At 39.3% G+C, this 23,511-nt stretch overlaps 1 protein-coding gene across 1 annotated transcript in view; it reads left to right on the forward strand.

Moving 5' to 3' along the window:
• Positions 1–23,308, forward strand: part of HCN1 (hyperpolarization activated cyclic nucleotide gated potassium channel 1) — a 206,845-nt gene extending 183,537 nt beyond the window's left edge. The window contains exons 6-8 of the mRNA XM_086479424.1: positions 2,933–3,173; positions 20,356–20,520; positions 22,500–23,308. Coding sequence (XP_086335550.1) covers positions 2,933–3,173; positions 20,356–20,520; positions 22,500–23,308 — 1,215 coding nt within the window. The remainder of the gene's footprint in view (positions 1–2,932; positions 3,174–20,355; positions 20,521–22,499) is intronic.
• Positions 23,309–23,511: the final 203 nt, after the last annotated feature.

Consider the following 23,511-nt stretch of genomic DNA (forward strand, 5'->3'; position numbering starts at 1 on the left):
AGACAAGTAAAACTTATTGCCAGCTTTCCAGCATCAAAAGAGACTGCAGTAAGTCAGTCTCACACGGAGCTGAGAATGTAGTCTGGGACGTCTCACATGATGCAACCATACTGCGAGCAGTGGGAGCTTCTTGGGAGGGAGGTTGTGGGTGAAGCTTTACTGAGAAATGGAGTATTTAGATGAGAAGGAAAACAGGCTTTTCCTCATCCTTTAGAAAGACAGTCATCTGGATGGAATCTCTTTATGATATTTACTCCCTCATGATATTTACTCCCTCATACAGAATATACTTGAAGAGGTAGCCTGGGTTTACTCATCTTGACTTAATGACTCGGCAGGATTCACTGATCTTGAATGCCATTGACACCTATCTGATAGTTCACACCTTGCAGTGCTGTTGCTGGGGGTAATTTTTGGATTGGCAAGCAGCATACATCTTGTATGAAATTTTCCATGTGTTTTTACAAGCAAGACTAGTTTGTGTCATGTGTGTAGATAGTATTGTCCCATAGGGTCGCATCCATGTCTTTGCTTGCGCTGCATGGGAGTCATAGCCAGACTGGCCTTCCTTTCTGTAAGTAGGAGTCTCCTGGTCATTAGAAATCTCAGTGCTCTTTTCCTCACATCTTTTCTGTTTCCATTGCTGCCATATATTCCTCTACATTTCAAGTTTTGTGCAACCATGAAGAAATCTGCTTTTGATCTCAGATCTGCTTCTGGCTGTCTTAATTGAGCTAATTTACGCTTAGCCATGGAGACCATACATGACAGTGTTCTAGGCATGCCAAAACACTCATAAGAAGGGGAAGTTACGGCAATCAGAGAGGGTGAGTGAGAGTGAGGCAGCACAGTGAAAAGGAATGGAAGAGAATTGTTGTTCTATGTCCTTCACTTATAAATATTTCTCACATAAAATGTTCTTGGTGGAATCATATCCCCACTGAATTCGACTAGTATTTAGTGATTGACTTCAAAGATGTAGGATCTTACTCTTCATTCACTCTATTTGTAACCCAATAATTCTGGAATTAAATTAGAATGATATAAAATTCTACATTTTCTGTATCTCCTTGGCTTATTCCAGATGAAAAAAATAGGAGGGGAAAAAGGCTTATATAGTGTTTATCTAAGTATATAAATGTGATACTACCAAGATGGGAGTTAAACAGAATCACTGTACTCCCCTTTATTAAGAATTAATGTTCATTTCTGCTTAGAAACATTTCTACCTTGCCATTATATAATAATACTTTCTTGCTGCATTGTCGGAAGATATCATAAGTCTATCCTAGGAGTAGTACTAGGAAGTGCTTTTGCCCTGTTTTTTCTTTCTTTAATGGAAAATAAGACATTGCGGGAGTTAACAGCTTTCTGCTTCCCAGGTGCTGATGAGACATTTTGTTTCACATTATTTTTCCAAGTTCCACTGAATTTATTTTGAAAGGATGTAATTTCTCATGGAAACGTAGTTGTTTCTTCACTCTAAGATCATGCCCATGCTTCTTAACTGTCTCGGTAACTAATGGCCTCCCTTCAAAGGGAGATTCCCACCTCCTTCCCAGATGCAAGGGGACTGATTTGAAGAACCTGTTATAGTTTTGTTGCTTATACTGTGGAATTAGCTGAACTTCCCCATCATGTCTGCAAGCAAGATATCACATTGTGGTGGTGGGAAGAGAAATTTGTCTGAACTGTGGACAAGTATGTCTGAGCTTGCTGCTCAGAGAGCTGGCTGCATGGGATATGTGAGACAGCAGGTGCATGGGAGGTTGAAAAAGCAACTTCCAGCAGGAGTGCAGTGGGCCTCAGTCAAGGAGGTAAGAGCACTAGTGGGTGGGACATCTCCTTTACATCAATCACAAAGACTTCACTTAGGGTGAGAAGTGCTAGGCATACTCCACTGACAATGAAATGATACTTAGTTTTACAAAGCAGTTAGGTGACTGCTTGTTGTATTTTTCTTTTATTTGCTCTGCGTGCATTTATATACAGGTGTTCATACACGCTCTTCCTCTCATGTTTGGGTCACTAACTCAGTAGATGTTGCCTGCCTGAGCCCCTTTCCATGTGTAATAGTGATTAGACGTGGCTTTTCAATACACTATTAAATCTGTGTGACATCTTACCATGTTAATTTTCCTAAGACAAAGTAAGGTCTCCAAGAATGAGCTTGAAACTTTTTCAGAAATTGTTAATTTTTTTTTATTTAAAGCAAGTAGGACATTTATAGCTTTTTGGTACTAACACTTTCATGTGGATGTGTTCATAGTTGGCGCTGTAGATATAAATATTCTTGGTGGGAGACACCCTTAAGGCCTCTAGCAGTCTTAGGAAAATCACAGTGCTTTCTGCATCTAAGGGGCTACTGTATATGCATTTCTTTGAAGAACAGGAATGTATGCCTCAGTGTTTATGAAATGAATTAAATTCTGGGAAGGAAATTTTCCTGTTGATTTCATCTAGCCCTGCAGCTAACTGTAATGTACATTTATATTACCACCAAAGTTGTTCTGATCAGAAAGATGTTACTGGTGTAATATTTGAAAACATAGGACTTGTATCACTTAATACAGTTATTGCAAAGCTAATCTTGTTGTCAGGCAATATAATTCCTATTTAATTTTTATCCTTCTTCATCTTTTTCCCCTTAAATTCCAAGGGGGATAATAAATAATGTGAAGAATCAACTAAAGAAGACAGCCTTTCACCTCAGAAGTATGAACCAGAGTGTGCTGTTGTTTCAATCACTTCACTAGAAACAGATGAAAGTATAATGAAAAGACACAAAAATTAGGCACACAAACAAACACAGAAAAGTCCAATATAAGCATAAAGAACATCTTTGTGAAGAAAGCAGAAAGGCTTTTTTTTCAATGTCCATCATGTTTTATATATTTGTTGACCATTGTTATTATATTTCCTTCTCATTTAGGAGATTGTCAACTTCAACTGTCGGAAGCTGGTTGCTACAATGCCTCTGTTTGCTAATGCAGACCCAAATTTTGTGACTGCCATGCTAAGCAAATTGCGATTTGAAGTGTTCCAACCTGGAGATTATATTATCCGAGAAGGGGCTGTAGGTAAAAAGATGTATTTCATTCAGCACGGTGTTGCTGGTGTCATCACCAAATCCAACAAGGAGCTGAAGCTGACAGATGGCTCTTACTTTGGAGGTGAGTAGGAAAAACTGAATTGTAGCATTGAAGAGAATGCACTAGAATAAAACATGTTCAGGTATCAGAGACATCAGAATAAGTCTACTGAATGTCTTTTGCCTAGACAATTCCAGCTTCAGCCAAGAGTGCACAAAATTTTTCAGAACAAGACATTCAGAGTCTGCTTACTGTTGTAAGGATAGGTATTAAAGATGCAGAATGACCTTCCTGAATTTTGAAGTTTTTTTAATTCAGAGCACTATTATTTAATAGACAGTATTTAGATAAAAATGATAGTTGGCATAGTAATTTTATAGCTATTTAAGAGTAATATAGAAAGGTTTTCATCTTCTTTGAAAAGGGATACAATTTTTGAGTCATAAATGTAAAGTACTTCTAAAAGGTAAAAGTCACTGCAACAATTACAAAATAAAACAATGGGTGAAAGGCCATTATTTATATGGAATATTTTGGTATTCATGAACATTTCAAGCTGTGATTAGTGATTTTTCACTGAGTTTTATCACACAGCAATGTTTATCCTTCAGTATATACAATGAGAAACTGGAGTCCCTATCTGACTAGATAGCTCTCTAACAGATGTATATTAGTAAAAACCAGACATGAATTTTAATCCAAATGAAATTCATCTGGGAATCCTAATGAAAAAAAAAGGTTTTCATTTAGACGAAGGCATCTGAATATTTATATTTGGATAAAAGCAAGTTCTTTTTTTACATATAATAATTGACCGGTATGAAAATGTTGTTCCTTGTGACTGTAAATTGTCTTTCTGCAGTAGAATAGGTGTCTGCTTCTGTAGCAGTAAGGCTGGTTTCCAGAAGCTGATTGAACATTCTGTGTACGACTGCTGTCCATGATGGTTACAGTTAGTTGGTCATTGTATTAATTTTCTGTTGAATTCCATGAATCATCCCAGAACTGACTCAAAAGCCTTTCGGAAAATGTTCAACTGAAAGCCTAATCAGTGGCATTTAGCTGGTATACAGAAGTGGGAAGCTTAGAAAAGCGAAGTGGGCTCAGTGTTTGAATTGGGCTATAGAGTTACTTAACTAATCCCATTTTAGAATAATATGCTAAAGCAACTCCTACTGATCTGACTAGCAGGCCTTGTCACTCTGCGGTAGCCTCTGCGGTGTGATTTGCGCCAGTATTTGTAGAAGCACTTTAGTAAAAAGGTCTTGTGCTTATCCCATGGGCTTAAACTGTAGATGCTGAAGACAGGAGATTAAGAAGAAAGAAGAGGTAAATGCTGAGGATGAAGAAACAGAGCAACCTTGGTCTTGGTCTCCTCTATGCTTAGCAGTGCCCCAGTTTATGAAAATGAGTTTGCAAGAGCCTGCGTGCTGAATCTGACCATAATACTACTCTGAACCAGCAGAGGATCAGAGGAGATTGCACATGAAAGTATTTTACATAACTGTCAGCCTGTTGTCGCAGTGCAAACAACTGCTTAGCTTGTCCTGTTCATCTGCTACCCTTCTTAGCAAGAATGCAGGCAAAAAATAAGCTATTTGCAATATCCAGACACCTCAAGAACTTATTACACTGCATACTAAAGCAGTCATACTCAGACAGACTGCAGCTGGGATGAGACAAGGGATGCAAAAATGGAGGCAAATGCATACAAAGCCTGACAGCTGCTGGGGCAAATGGGACATAATATCTGCTGCTGTCTGTAGCCTGGAGAGGAGAGGAGAGGAGAGGAGAGGAGAGGAGAGGAGAGGAGAGGAGAGGAGAGGAGAGGAGAGGAGAGGAGAGGAGAGGAGAGGAGAGGAGAGGAGAGGAGAGGAGAGGAGAGGAGAGGAGAGGAGAGGAGAGGGAACAAGTGCACAAGGAGAGAGAACCTGAGAAAGGAATTTCCCCAAGATCCAAAGTGGTGTGATTCAGACGTGTTTTAACGAAGTATCTTAGAGCATTGTGAATCCCCAGAAGGAGATTTCAAACCCTGGAGAGAAAGACCTATTTGACTGCAGCTGAAAGAGAGGAAGCAAGCTACACGTTGGATAAGTGTGAATTAAAAATGTTTGCTTTGTCAAAGAAGAAAAAAAATAATTGTAATCTTCTTGTCTCTCTGGAGGAGACACACTTTCCCTGAAATGTGCATTGGTCTCTGAGCAAAGCTTCCTGACTAAAGCAGAGACGAGGAATGTTGTGCAGTGACAAAATAACAAGCTGAAAGAGAAAGCCTGTGTTCAAATCCTAAGACCAATAACCTCTTTTTTGCCTAATGGCGACATGCAAAATCTGAAGCTGAGATACCATTTAAGAATCTGCAACTTACAACCTCAGCTTCAGCTGTCTGGCTCCCAGGTCTGACACAATAAATCACTATCAACACTTGTGCTCTCACAAGCGAGGGAAGGACACAGAGGTGGGAAGGGTGTGCCATGACTAAGTAGATCCTTTTTTCAGTTTTTAGAATCATTAAGGTTGGAAAAGGCCTCTAAGATCATCAAGTCCAACCATCAACCCAATACCACCATGGCCACTAAACCGTGTCCCAAAATGCCATGTCTACACATTTTTTGAACACCTCTAGAGACGGTGACTCCACCACTTCCCTGGGCAGCCTGTTCCAATTCTTGACCACTCTTTCAGTAAAGAATTTTTTTCCTAATATCCAATCTAAACCTCCCCTGGCGCAACTCATCCTATCGCTAGTTACTCAGAAGAGCTTGACCCCCACCTCACCACAACCTCCTTTCAGGTAGTTGTAGAGAGCGATAAGGTCTCCCCTCAGCCTCCTCCAGACTAAACCACCCCAGGTCCCTCAGCCGCTCCTCACAAGACCTGTTCTCCAGACCCTTCACCAGCTTCATTGCCCTTCTCTGGACACGCTCCAGCACCTCAGTGTCCCTCTTGCAGTGAGGGGCCCAAAACTGCACACAGCATTCGAGGTGCGGCCTCACCAGTGCCGAGTACAGGGGCACGATCACCTCCCTGCTCCTGCTGGCCGCACCATTTCTGATACAGGCCAGGATGCTGTTGGCCTTCTTGGCCACCTGGGCACACTGCTGGCTCATGTTCAGCCGACTGTCAACCAGCAACCCCAGGTCCTTTTCTGCCTGACAGTAACTTTATTGTTTTACCTTAGGATCTCTGTCCTCACATGGTGTGCTTGTGTGAGTTTTTGTAAAAGGGAAGGAATTAGGCAATGAGGAATACATGATGCTAATTTTCGCTGTATTGCACAGTTGTATAGTAACTTCTACATCAGTGAAATGATGTAAGCCACAGTTACCAGTGGAGAATTCCAGGATTTTAATACTCTCAGTTCATATCTTCTTATTTTTGAGGAAATAGAGCAATACTAATTTTTCCTAAATATCTATGATTTTTTTTATGTCTTCCTTCACTTTTTACCCCTGTTGTCTAAAAAGTCCGCAGTTCCCCATTATTAGCAATGGGATTGCTGCTACTTTCAGCGAAGCAGTAAATGTGTCTTCTCTCTTTACAAATAAAAGAGAAACTTTGCCCACAGTTTTCATATGAGGGGAAACAAGGTTGCACTCAATGGAGATTATGACCTCCTTCTAGCTGCTTCTGTAGGGAGATTAAAATGTGAATGAAAAAGGTCAGGAGAGAGTGGATGGTCAAGGCTATGTTAACACATAGGACAAAACCATAGGGGAGGTCAAAAGAGTGTGGACAGCGAGATGGAGGTGAACAGAAAGAGGACTGCATGGGCAGGAGTCAGGTTGTGAGTGGTGCAAAGATATATGAGACAGAGAGGATCTGCAAGTGCCGGGGAATATCATGGGCATGAGATTGATGAGAAAGGGGAGAAAATGCAAGGGGCAAAAGCATGTCTGAACAAGACTTAAGCAACCTTCAGATGCTGGAAAGGAGTGGGAAGGGTTTTGAACAGCAAGTAGGAAAACCTGACTACACATCTGTTTGCAGCTAAGGTGAATTGCATGCTTGAGATGAACACATTTGAATTCAGCCTTCCTGGGAGGTAGAATAAGAATCAGGAGACATGTATGGAGGATAACTGTAAGCAATGTATGTTGAGGATGTTGTGATGGCTAAATTACTTAATTTTTTGTCATTTTGTCCATGGTCTTTGCAGTTTACAATACTGAAAATGTAGTCTTTGTTAAGTACACAACAGTGGAGAATGAGAGCTCCCCAATTTTTTTTGTCTGTCTCAGTGCATATTTGTGATTCTCTTCTTCAATAGCTTGGTAGTTCAAACTCATTATGCTCATAATCCCAGTGGTAGGGAGGAAATTACCAGGTTTCAGTCCTACTGAACCTTTTCTCTTGAGTACCAGGTGATTGTATTAGAAATTACTCAAAGGCTTCTTGTGATAGGAGGAATTACTGAACAAATTGCATATTAATTCTTCACTAGGCACATAAAATTGGTAAAATGCAAAGATTTTGAAGTTTTCACAGATGAAGCACAAGAATACAAGTCTTTTGCTTATAAAGAAGCTACCACAGCTGTGAGACCATTCTGATTTTTGCTGGGGTAAATTATATCAGAGTCACTCCGTAATAATATTATATATGTTGGTGATTCAAAATGCCTCATGATTAATTACAACAACAAACATGCAGGAGTGCAATAAACTAAAGGGAAGTTTGCTTTAGTGAGAGAAATCCTTTCCAACAATTTCCTTCTTACTCACCTGGCTTCATGTGTGGCTTAGGATTCCTTTAGCCATCTCAGTAAGATCTGTTGCTGCAATTTATCCTTCCCTTTTTTTGCTCCCTGAGGCCTTGTGGCCCTCCACTTCTCTGCATATGCCTAAGCCCATCCCCAGTCTGCTGATGTTCACATGCACTTCGCTACAAACGTAAAAGTTGAAGCTGTCCCAAAGCTGCTGCAGAGCACACTGATGAGTGGGAGTGGTTTTGGGATGTCCTGTTTCCCTCCAGCTGCCAGCCCTATGGAGTCGGAGGAAGTACTCTGGGTGAGCAGTCCCGATCCAGATAAGCATGTGCTGAACTGCCTTTGTGCTTAACTGGTGTGTTAGAGTGGGCCTGACATGCCTACAAAAAGAAAGGAATAAATCCAGCACTACCCAACCAGTGATGCTCAGTGCAGCTTACTAAAAGGAAGATTTCTGGGAACACGTTCAGGACTCTGCTGTTACTTCATTTGCTTTCTTGCTGTTAGACAGAGGAGATTTTTCACTGTGGCCTCATCCTGCACTTGCTGTAGTCACTGGCAAAATTTCTCTCAGCCTCAAAGGACACAAGATAAGACTTGTCTCTCTGCTCTCTTTTCCTTTCTCCATCTGTTTTCCCACCTGTGTTTACACAGGCTTTCCTTCATTCAGCAACCCAGACGTATGTTCCAGGAAATTATAACCCTTTTTTTTCTGTTTTTAACAGATACGGGGTTAGAGCTGAAGGAATGCTGATATTGCTAGGAAAATCCAAACTGACTGAGTAGGAAGTGTAGGTATAGTTTTATGATTTAGGTCTGGGGGCCCCAGGGAGGTTTCATTGTGTTTGCAGTTGGAGGGAGTTTCCTAATTAGAGTAGGTAGGTGTGCAGTAATTCATGGTACCAAATTTGTGGTGTGTCCATTGCAGTTCCCCCTCCTCATTGTTTTTTCTGCTTTTTTCCCACATTGAGAATCCCAGCGGTATCATGCCATTTGGAGTCATTCAGTAAATCAATTTGTAGACTAAAACTCATATTGCTTAAAAAGAATTTTTTCCTATGAGCTTCTAGGTATGTTGAACATGAAAAGGTGCGTGTGATTTCTTAAAACTCTTTTAATGATACATGTATAAGGGGTTTTGTGTGTGAATATGAATATGAAGGTGTAATGGTCTACCTCTTCCATTGTGTTAAGGGACAAATACATGTTTTATGTTACTTATTCAAAGACAGATCTCACTAACTGTGCTGAATATCATCATTCGTCTAGCAAAATGTTATATATAAATCAGATTCTTATCCCCATCTTCCCAGAATATGTCCCAGAGACCTATTATGGCACCTTTTCTTTTTTGGTTTATTTTTTATAACATGTAGTTCATGGAATACTTTAGATTTTTAAATGTTTTATTTAGCTTAAATTATTTAATACTGTTTTAACAGTTATGCTTCCACACAATTCTAATAAATTTTATCTTGCATTCTCTTCAACTTGTTAGCCAATTAAACAGAACTTCTTTGACCTACCTATTATTTCTGGAGCTTTTCTGCATTTTGGAACAGCAACTGTCAGTATATTTTAGACCAATGCAGTGGAAAATAATACCATGGGAAATGTTGAGTCACTTTAGATTATATTTTGCTACTTATTTTTTTCTGGGCACACTCTAGGTACTTCCTTTTGATAGACTACTTTTAAAGTTTTGCAGCATAAATGTGATTATAAATACAGAAAATGCTGTTAATGTGCCTGACTCCTCACTGCTTTACACCTGGACAACATGATATGGTGTAAAGTTTTACATTTTGCAAAAATACTGCATATGGCTTCTCCGTATTCAAGGTGTTGGTGAATTAAGTGTCTTAGTATTCATACTCCAAATAATTAATTATAAGTAGAGTCCCTGAGGTGTGATTATTCACATTCTTATTGGCAAGTACACAATTAAGTGCTTTAAGGGAGCAGGATCTCCAGGTCTCCATACCAACTCATTTGTAAAATACTTTTCAGGTGAACAGTTTACAACATTTTTCTGAAAGTATTGTCTGCAAGAGGTACTAAAAATAAAATGACTTTTTGTCACAGACTAGTCTGTAATTTTCAGGATACATTTCCTCATAATAAAGCATAATTTCTTGTTCTGTATTTTGTGTTCTTTTGATGCTGTATTTTATATAGAAAGTACTATGCAGTCAGAAGAACTTCTTGCTGTTCAGACAGAATATTATTTTTTAAAGTCTGAGACTTTTTAAGAAGATGGATAGAATGAGAATAACTTACCCCGTGATGCTAAAATGTACATGTGGGTTTGGTTTTATGAGTTTTATTAATTAGCGAGTGTAAATATACATTTAACAATACTACTGATAATATTGATAGTAATAGTTCTCTCTATCTATATAATATAGTCTTCAAACCAAATTATAATTCTAATTCTGCAAATTCATGAACAGTATAAATTTCTAATTTAAACTTTATACATAAAAGCATGAGACACAAGCAAAATATCACATCAGCATAGGTTGGAAATCTGAGGTGGCCAACACATATAAAGCAGAAGATGATTTTACAAGTACCTTCAATTTTACACAGTAGAATTTAAACTAAATATTTGAGTTTAGATTAAATATTTAATCTAAATATTTAATTCAGTACTGACAGTCTCTGATCATTTGTTTAATAATTTAATGGAAAAAAATTTGAAGTGCAATATTTTTACAGTCCACTTAAAATTCAAGTTGAATAGTTTAATTTGTAACTGTTGTTGTTTGCCAAACTTAGGATGACGAGAGCATAACACTAAGTACATAAGGAGCTAAGTGGCTTTTTTCAGCAGGCAATAGGCATCCATCTGGACAAAAGTAGGCATAGATGAATTACACAAAATAATGTTTGGCCTTTGACCCAGTCAGTATGAAAGCTAAATTTGTACTTAGGTACATTGTCTTACAATCTAAGCTTGATCATTATTTTTTTAAAGAAAATAAAATTAAGATCGTAAATAGACTAACTTTGTCTCCCTTCATTACAGAATGCTTCATTAAATTGGAATAAAAATGCATGGATGCTCTGGTATAAATAGCATTGAAGATTAAATAAGGAGTTGCATTTTGATTTTATTTAGTGATCCTAAGCTTCTGTTCTATCAGAGCTTTCTCAGAATTTGAGTTAACAACAGAAAGTAGACAGGATATAAGGAACATTTCTCGCCTCTCTTTCCTCTAGTCATGGAAACTTGGCCACAGCTATTTTCAGTACCTTCAAGTAGAAAAAAGAAAACACAGGTCAGAATGGAACACAAAATGTCTCTGGTCAAATAACATGCCACTTTTTCTAAAGGCAATTTTATTTATCCATATATATTTGGCTCTTTCTTGATGTAAAAGTGATTATGACTAACAGCCTTTCTCAAAAGCATTTAATTATACTGTCAATATATATTAAGCATATTATATTGAAATGCGCAGTAGTTTATCAGCGTTAACTTTACAGGAAATATGGGGACTTAAAAACATACAGTTATATATCAGTCTTGATAAAAATTACAAAAGTGATTAGACAATAACTAAAATGGATTGTCTTGTTGCATCCAAACGTGCCTTGAAAATTAATATATGCCTGAAATGTCTTTTTTCTCTATCAACACTTATATCAGAGTAGATAGTACTTTAAAGGCTCTGCCAAGTTGTTTTAATAAATTTCACATGGAAATAATGAGGCCTGCTGTGAGTAATTCTCAAAACATCCAAATTAGTAGCATGTTATCACACTACTTTTCTCAGAGCTGCTATAAAGTAATGTATTAAGCCTTATTCAAGGAACTGGACTGATAAGAACATGAGTTGTTTCAGGAAACAGAATTCTCATAGGTAGGTACCATAAAAGATGAATTTGGGGCACAGTAAAGAAAGGAGCATACTTTCAGGCTTGTTTGCAAACCCTAAAGAAGTATTAAACTTATTTTTTTTAAAATAAGTATTCCTTTATGTCTCCTATCAAAGTTTGTATCAAGAAAAGTTAGGCAATTCTTTTGGAACACTAATTTTTCCCCCCAGAAAACTATGCTATCTCCAATGAAATAAATGTACCTCTCTTCCAATTAGAAATACTGTTAGAAAAAAAAGAATAGAACCTCTCTAATTAGAGCACCTACCATACCAAAGGTTTGACATATATATATATATATATATATATATATATATATATACAATGGTTATGCAAATGAAGGCTTGGGAGGGACAGTTTTAGGGAAGAGAGTAGTGAAAAGAAACATAGCAAAGTAACTAATCATCTTTCACCTGTATTTTAGATCAGGAAAATGGTTATAAAATGCCCATCATGGATACTGTCTGCAGCTGCTTCTAACTTGTCTGTTTTGAAGATTCCTTCTTGTCTTGGAGTGGTTTTGGAGACAAACCCTCCTTTTTCCAAATGTGGAGATTCTGTCCCAAGGATAACATTCTGGATGAAAGGGACTGGTAAAATACTATTTGTGGGGGGTGATGATCATTTCCTGCCTGAAGACTAAAACCCCTGTTACTATTATTACTATTGGCTATTACACCATACCATCACATCATCCTCAAACATAGAAGCAAACGCCCTTTTCAGTTCCCATTACATTCTTTTCATCTCTTCAAACATGATACATATGGGACATCTGCAGGATGGAGGAATTATCTCAGCCAGTAAGGGTGCTGGCAAGCAGGGACAGATACTTGCAAACGAGAATCAGAGAGTTGTGATCAGCAGTTCAGAGTCCAGCTGGAGGCCTGTGGCTAGCGGTGTTCCCCGGGGATCAGTACTGGGTCCAGTCTTGTTCAACATATTCATCAATGACCTGGATGAAGGGACAGAGTGCACCCTCAGCAAGTTTGCTGATGACACACAACTGGGAGGAGTGGTTGACACACCAGAGGGCTGTGCTGCCATTCAGTGAGACCTGGACAGGCTGCAGAGCTGGGCAGAAAGGAACCTAATGAGGTGCAACAAGGGCAAGTGTAGGGTCCTGCATCTGGGGAGCAATAACCCCATGCACCAGTACAGGCTGGGGGCTGACCTGCTGGAGAGCAGCTCTGCAGAGAAGGACCTGGGAGTTGTGGTAGACAGGTTGACCATGAGCCAGCAATGTGCCCTTGTAGCCAAGAAGGCCAATGGCATCGTGGGGTGCATTAAGTAGAGTGTGGCCAGCAGGTCGAAGGAGGTTCTCCTTCCCCTCTGCTCTGCCCTGGTGTGGCCACATCTGGAGTACTGTGTCAAGTTCTGGGCCTCCCAGTAGTTACTGGAGAGAGTCCCACAGAGGGCTATGAAGATGGTGAGGGGACAGGAGCATCTTTGTTATGATGAAAGGCTGAGAGACCTGGGGCTCTTTAACCTGGAGACAAGAAGACTGAGAGGGGACCTTATCAATGCTTATAACTATCTAAAGGGTGAGTGCCAAAAGGATGGGGCCACGCTCTTTCAGTTTTGCCCAGTGACAGGACAAGGGGCAATGGACACAAACTGGAACACAGGGAGTTCTGCCTCAACATGAGGAAAAACTTCTTTGCAGGAGACAGACTGCCCAGAGAAATTGTGGAGTCTCCTTCCCTGGAGATATTCAAAACCCACCTGGACATGATCCTGTGCAACCTGTTGTAGATGAACTTGCTTTAGCAGGGGGGTTGGTCTAGATGGCCTCCAGAGGCCCCTTCTAACCCCTGCCATTCTGTGATTCTGTGAATTGTGTTCCTAACTTGCAGTGAAGAGCCAATTCCACAAGCTAGTAAACATGATTTTCCAGCTTACTGAATGAAATACTTTTTTTCATTTTTAATTGCTATGTGAATAGAAGTGTAATTCACCTTTTCTATTTTTTTTTCTGTTTAAAAAACTGCCAATTTTGTTGTTTTGTTTGTTTTTTTTTTTTTTTTAAAAATAGGATGACTACAAAAGGGCAACAGCTATCACAAATATCACATTTAAATTAGGTTTAGGTAAATTAGGTTTAGGTAAATCATGCAAAAAGTGACAGAGGACTGAAATTGAGGCATTAAGGAAGTTATTTTGGACCCTTAATTGTAACAGGACATTTTCAGTCCCTCTTCAAATCAGTAACTACTCAGCAGAGTATCCAGGCTGCCTTCATGAACCCTCTTTCCGGTTGATGAATCCATATATCTGAAAGCAATTTTACAGAAAATTTTAAATGAAGAGATCATGCAGGCAGTGTCTTCTGTTGCTCACTCTGACAAACCCAAACTGTCTTGTCTGCAATTCCATATTTAGTGTAAAAAAGGTGGAAAAAGGTGTAGGATTTGTGTAGCTTTCTTTTGGACAGTCCAGTTTACAAACGTGGCTGTAAAAGGTGAGGGTGCTGGCAAGCAATAATTTTCTCAATTTTCCTTCCTCCCTAACTTCTTTCCTTTACTGCAGGAGTGTTCCTGGAGAGCAGTGACTATATTTTAAGGTTTCTTAAATGTAGGACTGTATTCAGAGCTGAATGTTACCTGAGACTTTTAATTTCCATCTGCTTCTTAGATCTGGATTTGGACGCTATCGCTTCCTTTTTCTTTTTCCTCCACAGTCATGACTAATATGAATGTAAATATCATTATCCAAAAAAACTGCAAAAAAAAAAATCTGCATAGCTATGTGGTATAGCATTAGAATATTTATTTTTTTTTTTAGAAAATAGATTACTGAAACTCTTTTAATTGATGTAAGCTACATTCTGACTAATCATAAGAACAGGTGCTAGTCAGTTTAGTATCTATAACAAAAAGCAGCATATCCCTGGGTTTTCCATTTTTAAAAGATAAAAAGTATACTTTAAAAAGTTAGAAAAAAAATATAGATAGATGCATTTGATGTTTTCCAGAGTTTAATGAAAAAAAAAAAAAGAGAGAAATGGAGAAGGATGTGTTAAAGCAATCCCTTTTTTATCATATGAAACAGCTTCTCCCTGTTTTCTGTATAAGAGCTGATTAAGTCAACATGGAAATCACTCCATGTCTGAAAGAATGGGGTGTCTAGAAGCTTTTTTTTTTTTCAATTGCATGAAGTTTATGTAGTACTTTCCTAAAGAAAAAATCATCACTCACATTAACTATTTTAAAGCAGAGTGCCCCAAGCTGAAGGTCCCTTCCTGTGACTGGCACACCAAGGATGTGCCCGTTAGCTAGTTTCTAGCCCATTAGCGGACAACTTCAGTATCTTTAAGGAAATCAAGAACTATTGATCTTTGCATCATGCCCAAGAGTTGCTGTTAAGAGTTACGTTAGAAAAGAGTAATAACCTAAACCGGGTAGTTCTGGGAAACTTGCTGTGAACTTTCGAGACAGCTGGATGGAAACAGCTTTTGTACATCTAGGTTTTGTCTATAGTAGTTCAGTAACTCATTGCTCTTTGTAAAATAAACAATATTCTAATCCACTCTCCCGTTCTCATAAAATATTCCCAAATGCATTAGACTGACTGACCCAAGCCTTTGAATTGCTTTGATTTTCCATCTTTCTTCTACTGCTGAAAGTAACCAGATGGTCTGAATAACTGCTTGCCCATTTGCGCAGCAGTGTGTATGCCTGCTACAAGATGAAACAAGTTTCCTGCTGAGGAACTGAAGCAATAATCAGCTGTCCTCAGCTGGAAGGACATTTCATTAGATCGTGTAATGTTAAATCTGACAGGTGATGGCAAATCTGTTACAGCTTTGGAAGGGGACAGAGCACTTAAGAAACTTCTGTAGTTCACAATTGCATAGAAACTGATTATTATTTTTACTTGATTTTAATATGGAGAGTACTGTATGACTAAAATACCAGTTAACTCATTTATTCATTACTATAAACAATTAATTCCTGGACCTAGTAAAGTGAACCTTTGCTTTAATTCTTGTCTTTGTGTCCTTGCAAGACAAAGCTGTGCATACAATAGTAATTCATTATATTAATTTTCTACTTACTGTTAGATACCATCCTAGGAAATATATCCCATGGAGACAGGAGCAGCTTGGTGTCCTTTAGTGAACCAGCTAACTACTGGAGTCATGTTTCCTTTGTCAACACAGTTTATGTGTTGGTAGACACATTTTTTCTGCAAGGCAACTTTATATTGTTATTTTGATTTTTGAAGTTTTTCAATCTCTAGTCAAATATTAATGTGACACAGAAAGTTGAGTAATTACATCTGGAGTATAATTTATATGGAAAATCAACTGATGGTTAATGGGTAGGTGCCACACTGTCAGATAAACTGTACTGCTTCCTGGAGTGAAAAAGGGTTTTTCCAAGGTCTATATGAGGTGGAAACAGGAAATTATTGCTAGAGTAACCAGTCCATGTACCCATCCAGCAAAGACTAGGAAAATAACGGAACATTGCAAATGGTGGTAGAGATGGAGTCCTTCCAAATCCTCAGGAGTTATTTTCTTGAAAAAAAAAAAAAGTGTTTAGGAATCACATAGCAATTGTGGAGGTGGGGGCGTGGGCGGTGGGGGGGTGGGGTGGGTGTGTGTGTGGGTGTGTGTGTGGATTATCATCTACAGTGGTTTATCAATACAGTCCACAAGAACAATGAGCCTGATCTCAGTTGCAGCCAAAACTGTGGCCATTACAAAACGCCTGCTAATCCTAATTCTTGAAAGGTCATCCTATGGGTTTTGTCATTCACCTTAACTCATTTGGGTTTTCCTGAAATCAATCTTCCTTAGTGCTGTCTTTCACATACGTAGAATTTCCTATCCAGAGTGTTCTATCACACCGATACAAGAATAAAATACTATCTACGCATCCTCTGTTTTACAAGATACAGGTATGGGCAAGCTTTTTTAGAAATTCATGGTGTTTCAAAAACTAAACCTGATGCTTTTGCTGAAATACTGCCATAGAATCATAGCAACATTTAGGTTGGAAAAGGCCTTTAAGATCATCAAGTCCAACCGTTAGCCTAGCACTGCCAAGTCCACCACTAAACCATGTCTCATGTGTATGTGCACCTGAAATACGGTGATCAGTTTTGATTATTATAATTATAACCTTCAGAACAGGCTTCACTTTAAACATTCATCATTGCCCTTTTTAGTCAATGTCTAGACAGCAGTAAGTACATTGTATTTGAGCCCTTTTCCATGTTCTTCTGAGAGCTGCATTGTTTTGTTGGAAAGATCTGATTCTAGGAAAATGCAAATTGTGATTTTTATAGACAAATAGTTACATTTGTATTAAACATGGACTGTAAGAACAAATGAATGTTTTTAGCATCATTCAGTGCTTTCAAATAGTCATTTTTCATTAGTGCAGTGATTGGTATTTGTTTCAGAATGTTCTAGGGAACAGTTGTTTAAAGGTATTGAATAATTAAAGTAAAACTTGCATTAACAGTTGAATTACAGGTTCGTTGCAGCCTAATACATAATTATTAATTGTAACTGAAGACATTCTTTTGTTTGTGAAGGAGAGATAGAAGTATATGACACTTTGAAAGTATCAGCGTGAAGGCAATGCACTATGCCAACCACAGATGGGAATATTAGTGAGAAATATGCTGCCACCACTTTCTTTTTATGCTAATAGAAAACCTTGTTTGTCCAAGCTGCTTGAAAGTAGTCTGTCCTTTGTGTTTCACTGCACACTCCTGTGCTATTGTTTGTAATTCATAGTCTGTTTAAATCAACTGAACATCAAGGAGAGCATAATTGTTGAGGGCACCTGATGTACTTCGTGCCACTAAGACTCATTTTAAATATATCATGGATATGTTCATTACTTTGTTCTCTGAATGAAATCTATTGTTTGTTTATTTGTTAAAAAAAAAACATAAAATAATTACTTTGATTTATTTAAAAGAACACCAGTGTTTGGTGGGAACACATTTTGAGATTCTATGTGCTTCCTCTCTAGTCCAAGTAAATGAGATTTCATATATTGTCTTTTGTGCTTGAGAGTTTGTTCCAAACAAATAGCTAATAGAAGAAATTAACTTAAATGCAGAATACATACAATTAACAAGCACATTAGTCTTGTGGCCAGAGTACAAATGATGCTAATAAAGCAATATACATGATGTATCAGTGCCTATAATACAACTCAAATCAGTAAGGAAACAGTGCTGGAAATGCATTACACGGGTATTCATCACATGGTACTTTTTCTGTCAGAAGGCTGTAGTTCATCTCTTGAATGAGACCACTCAACTGGAGCTGAAAACACAAAGCTTTTCCTGCTTCCTGAGCAGGCTGGCTCGTCAGTGGCACTCCCTGATTTGTTTCTAGGCACTGGGACAGCTGTTGTATCTTTTCTGGCCCATCCTTTCTGATCTTATCTAATAAGAAGATTCTATTATGGTTATTAAGAGCCTTCCAGAAAGATACTCTTCAACCAGAAATTGTAGGCTGACAGGTTTTGCATGTATAGTTTTCAGTGATTCTTTCCATTTCCCTTACTTGACAAGAATAATAGGAGATGAAAGAAGGGGAATTTTGTATTTATTGCAGTAATATCCATGAATTCCATGGTACCATTGTCCTGTGATGAAATCTAACATTGTCTCTTATGGTTTTGACCCGTCCTTCTTGTTGAAGTAATGTAAAATACAACGTTCTAGATTAATAATCATGAAATCAGTACTTTCTCTCCATTTTTCTACACTCTTCAGAATTGCTGGATTCCATAGTCAACACATGTTTTGGTTTGGTCGTGTGATGTTTTTTAAACTCGAGTACTTTTATTTGAGTGCAGCAGAAGACATCTCCTTATGTCTCTAGTATCGTTTGCAGCAATTTAAGTGAAGAAAGCTGAAAACCAAGAGGTGATCATTAGTCACACAGATTTTCTGGCTAGTTAAATTATCTCTAAATTCAACCATGTATTGTAAAACTTTATTCTGTGTGAGATCTAAAGAATATCTTAGGAAATGATGCGGGCATTCAATGCATTTAACTGCTCCCTTTGGGCAAATTGTCCTCCTCACTCTTGTAACTAAAATGCAGTGAGTTCAATAAAAGGAGAAGGGGTCAGGGTGAGCTAGGGGGTAGAAGAGGAAAGGAGTGACTTCTGTTTGACCTGGCTGACTCTTTACAGTAAACTGTCATTATTTCATGGGCATCAAGTTTTGTGAGGGACATTAGGTCAAGACTCTTACTATACCCATTAGTCTCTATAAATTCTCCCCAAAGCTGCTGAGATTTAAGTACATTCTGTGCTAGTACTGGTCCCACATTAATTTACTTTGATTTATCCACTATTATTTAAGCATCTTAGCCCCTAAGCCTTCAGGCATGTGGCAATTCTTCAACAAGAAGTATGAGACAAAATAAATCAAGGTTCTTTACATTCATAGATTAATAAAAAATGTATTTTGTTAAAGCCATACCAAAAAAAGAAAGAACTCTGCTAGCACTTTATAGATCTGAAGTAAAGCCTGCAGAATTCTTTATTTTTCTTAATTAAGAATATTTTATTCTCCATGCTTGAGAATGATAGTTTGATTGAGATTGAGAATGATCGTTTGTGATAGACACACGAGCAGGGTAGGAGACAGTTTCCTCACTAGTATTTAAATATAAACAGATATGAACTCACTGCTCTTGACTGCTACAACTGGGTAGAGAAACTAGCTCTCATCCTGCCTGAGCCCAAGAATTGCTGATATTTCTAAGTGTGTTCTTATTCCCTAGCCTGAAAATGGGATTGACTCAAACACTTCTTTTTGCAATTGACTTTTTTTTTTTTTGTATTTTAATATAAATAAATAAATATTCTACCTTGTATGTTTTGCTATTACAAGCCTTGGACATGGGCTTTGTCCAGAAACACTCTTCCTGTAGGTTTTGGAATCAGCAGTCACAAGTTTCAGGCTGTTTCTTGGGACTCTGCATATGTCTTTGATCTCTTCTGTTCCAGAATGATGAATTCCTGTTGAAGGCACTTGTAGAGAAAGGCTATATCGGTCTAGAGACCGATAAAATGGAGTAAGCAGAGGTTGAAAGGGTTCTAGTTCGTACTCCAGTCTAAAATCATAAGTTCATGCTCTAAAAATACCTAGGATATAAATCCCAAGGTAACAGAAGGCATTTTCATGCTTGAAGCATTTTTTCCTTAGAACAGCTCTTATATTCAAATATCCTTATATCATGTATTAAATTAGTTTAGTAAATCTGAGGAATGATTAAAGGAATTGGTTTTCTGTGTCAGCTGGATTTTTAAAAAAATCAATAGAATCGCTTGGGTTAATTCAGTCAGTAAGCTGTGTTTGACAGCTGATGGATCGTTTCTTACAACATGAAGAATTTTTTCAAAAAAGCTTGATAAAATCAGGGTCCAGACTGAGAAAACCTCTAAGCAGGGCTCTTAAAGGACATTAGTTATTTTTTCAGAGGAGCAAAAATAGAATCAAACACCTTCAGAATTGTCCCTGCAATCTTGAACAAACAGCAACAGAAAAATTGCTGCGCAGTGCTTAATTATTACTTAGCAGTAAGTTAACCCAGGTACCACTGAGTCACTTCCTAGCTTTTACGTTTCACATGGTTCACTAAATTCTTTGTTTCCTGTGTGTGTTGATTTTTTCTTTCCCCAGAGATTTGCCTTTTGACCAAAGGCCGTCGAACTGCCAGTGTACGAGCAGACACGTACTGTCGCCTATATTCCCTCTCGGTGGACAACTTCAACGAGGTTCTGGAAGAGTACCCCATGATGAGAAGGGCCTTTGAAACAGTGGCAATTGATAGACTTGACAGGATAGGTACTTTTTTTTTTTTCATATTAGGAATTTTAAAACCTGTCTACCTTTTCTTTTCCTTGAGTAGAAAGATAAAATGTCCAGATTAAACCCTTCTTAAAAGTTTTGTTTCTGTTACACTGCAGTAAATGTGTCCAGACAAGAAATTCTGCAATCTCACTTTTAAATAATAAAAGGCTTTAAGTTCTAGAAAGCTTTCATACTCCTCTGAGGATTATTTGTATACTTTAATTATCATTAGTATTATTTATTAATCCTGAATATTTATTTTGCTGCCCTCAGCATTTGATAGGGTTTATTCTGTTTCATGAGCATTAGATGACATTTTCCCACATAAATTGTTTACAGATGACATCTATAACGCTGGGAAGAGCTGAAGCCTCTCAGCAGTCACAAAATCCGTGTTTGTTGAAGTGAATTAATCCTTTGCAGCAGGCCTGTCATTTTCCTCACAACATGGGCGCTGCTAGCATTGATGGCTGCACACTGGCATTACTCAGATCTGCTTATAGTCAGAAAAGCAGGCCAACGATATCCAAGTGAAAGGCAGAAAGATATGACAGGTTATCAAAACAGGGTGTACAAAGTCTGCTGCTCTTGCATCCACACATTCTGGACCTCTCTAGTAGGACATGCTAGATAAAATACATGGTCTTTGGCCAGGAGAATTGCGCTCTGATCATTGTTATTGACACTGGATTTAAAATGCAGCTATGCATAAAAAAAAATACGTTTATCCCGTTTGGTGGTGTCTCTTCAACTCTTCAACCTCACAAGAAAACTCCAGTGTAAGGATTTCCCCACATAACTCTTTCTCAATACAGTTATGGCTGTAGTTTCTTCAAAGCAAATACAGAAAGAATTGCAGGGAAATGTCATTGTGCTGACTATTCTAAGCTGAAGATATGTCTTGGAAGAAAGCATGTTTTCTTTAAGCCTGCAAGAGTAAAGAAATTAAATACAGGTATACAGGTTACTAATATTTAATAGGCCTGGTTTAGTATGTTGCAGATTGTGATCACTCAGTGCATTACTTTATCATAGCAAGACTTTTCAGACTCTTAAAGTTTGTCTTGCAAGACTCTCTGGGAATGTAGTCCAACTCTAAGTAATATATGCCTAAATAATATTAGTAGTGAAGTCCACTCTGCCCTTGGAGTAGCAATCCCGTCTGAAGTGCTGTGTTTACAATATGAAATCTACACAGAACAAAAGATAAAATATGAACCTTTATATTAAAAAAGAAACAATTGAGTGCAATTGTGTTCCTGTGCATCTGATGACACAGAATAGTGTCTACATCTTGCAGACACTGAGAGCCATCAGGCAAACATCAGGACACAGTGTACAGCAGTCTTTATTGTGCAAACAGGTGTCACATTATCCGTGAGTTCGTATTAGATTACAAACCTTTAAAAAGATGATTTCTTGCAAACTAGTGGTCACTGGGTACTAATGTCTAATTAGTTCCAGGGAATGTGCTAAGTGGCAGGTGTATCTGTAAGTTATGTAACAGTTTAGTGGCAATTAGGACAGTTTTGCAATGAGAGAGAAAGACGTTATACATGCAGAGCCCGATGGCTTTTTCCACGCTGTTGTTCAGTAAATTACCATGGTTACATTTTCAGAATAAATGTAGTAGTACCAATACATGACAAGTGAAGAGGCACAGAAAGTCCAGGTGTCTTTGCACGCAGTGGTGTTACGAAAGCCCGCCGTGCTGGTGCAGAGAGAGGGAGCACTGGGTTTGCGTGGAGGCCAGCCGTCGGGAGCTGCCTGCCAGCATGAGTCACTGTGGCACTGCCCGGTGTGGCACAGCCTACTGCAGTGGGCTTGCCGCCGAGCGGTAGCCCCTGCTCAGCCCTGTGCGTGCTGAGGCTTTATGATATATAGCCCTCAGTGAGGGGTGCTGAAACACAAAGTCAGAGCAGGGGTCTGCCCCTGTGTGTCAGGCTTGCTAACTCTTCTGCCTCTCTGTGAAGGGAAGAAGAACTCAATCCTCCTGCAGAAGTTCCAGAAGGACCTCAACACCGGGGTTTTCAACAACCAGGAGAATGAGATCTTGAAGCAGATCGTGAAGCATGACAGGGAGATGGTACAGACCATCGTCCCGGTGAGCTTGCAGCAGATGCCCACCCTGAACTCCAGCACCTCTGCCTCGTCGTCACGCGTCAGGACGCAGTCCCCTCCCGTGTACACTGCCAGCAGCCTGTCCCACGGAAACCTGCACTCCCCCTCGCCCAGCACGCAGACGCCCCAGCAGGCTGTCATCCTCTCTCCCTGCTCCTACACCACCGCTGTCTGCAGCCCGCCCGTACAGAGCCCTCTGGCTAGCCGAACTTTCCAGTATGCCTCGCCCACCGCCTCACAGCTTTCTCTCATGCAGCAGCAGCCGCAGGCACCCCAGCAGCCCCCCGGGGCTGCGCAGAAGAACGAGGTCCACAAGAGCACCCAGGCCCTCCACAATACCAACCTGACCCGGGAGGTGCGGCCCCTCTCTGCCTCTCAGCCTTCCCTGCCCCATGAGATCTCCACCCTGATTGCCAGGCCTCACCCCACCGTGGGGGAGTCCCTTGCCTCCCTTCCACAGCCCGCCCCAGGCCCCAGCGTGCCCCCGGCCAGCCGGGCCACCGTCCCCCAGCGGGTCTCACTCTTCCGACAGATGTCCTCGGGAGCTATCCCCCCGAACCGGGGGGCCGCACCACCTCCAGCCCAGCTGCAAAGGGATTCTTCCGCAGTCTTAAGCACAGAGGCCGAGGGAGACAAACCACGATTCGCGTCAAACTTATGATCCCCGGTAACTGTGACCAACAGACTTGTAATGAACCGAGCACCGTCCCCAGAACTGTTTTAGCCTGTTTCCTAATGTACCCCAGCAGTCTACTATGAGAAAAATATTTTAGACAGCTTTGCCCTACGTAACGAATGTAAACATTATATATATATGAAATATATATATATAAAAAAAAGGAATTAAAAAAACTTGTTTGAATT

This window comes from Leptosomus discolor, chromosome Z (assembly GCF_034619465.1).
Source record: "Leptosomus discolor isolate bLepDis1 chromosome Z, bLepDis1.hap2, whole genome shotgun sequence".
NCBI lineage: Eukaryota > Metazoa > Chordata > Aves > Leptosomiformes > Leptosomidae > Leptosomus > Leptosomus discolor.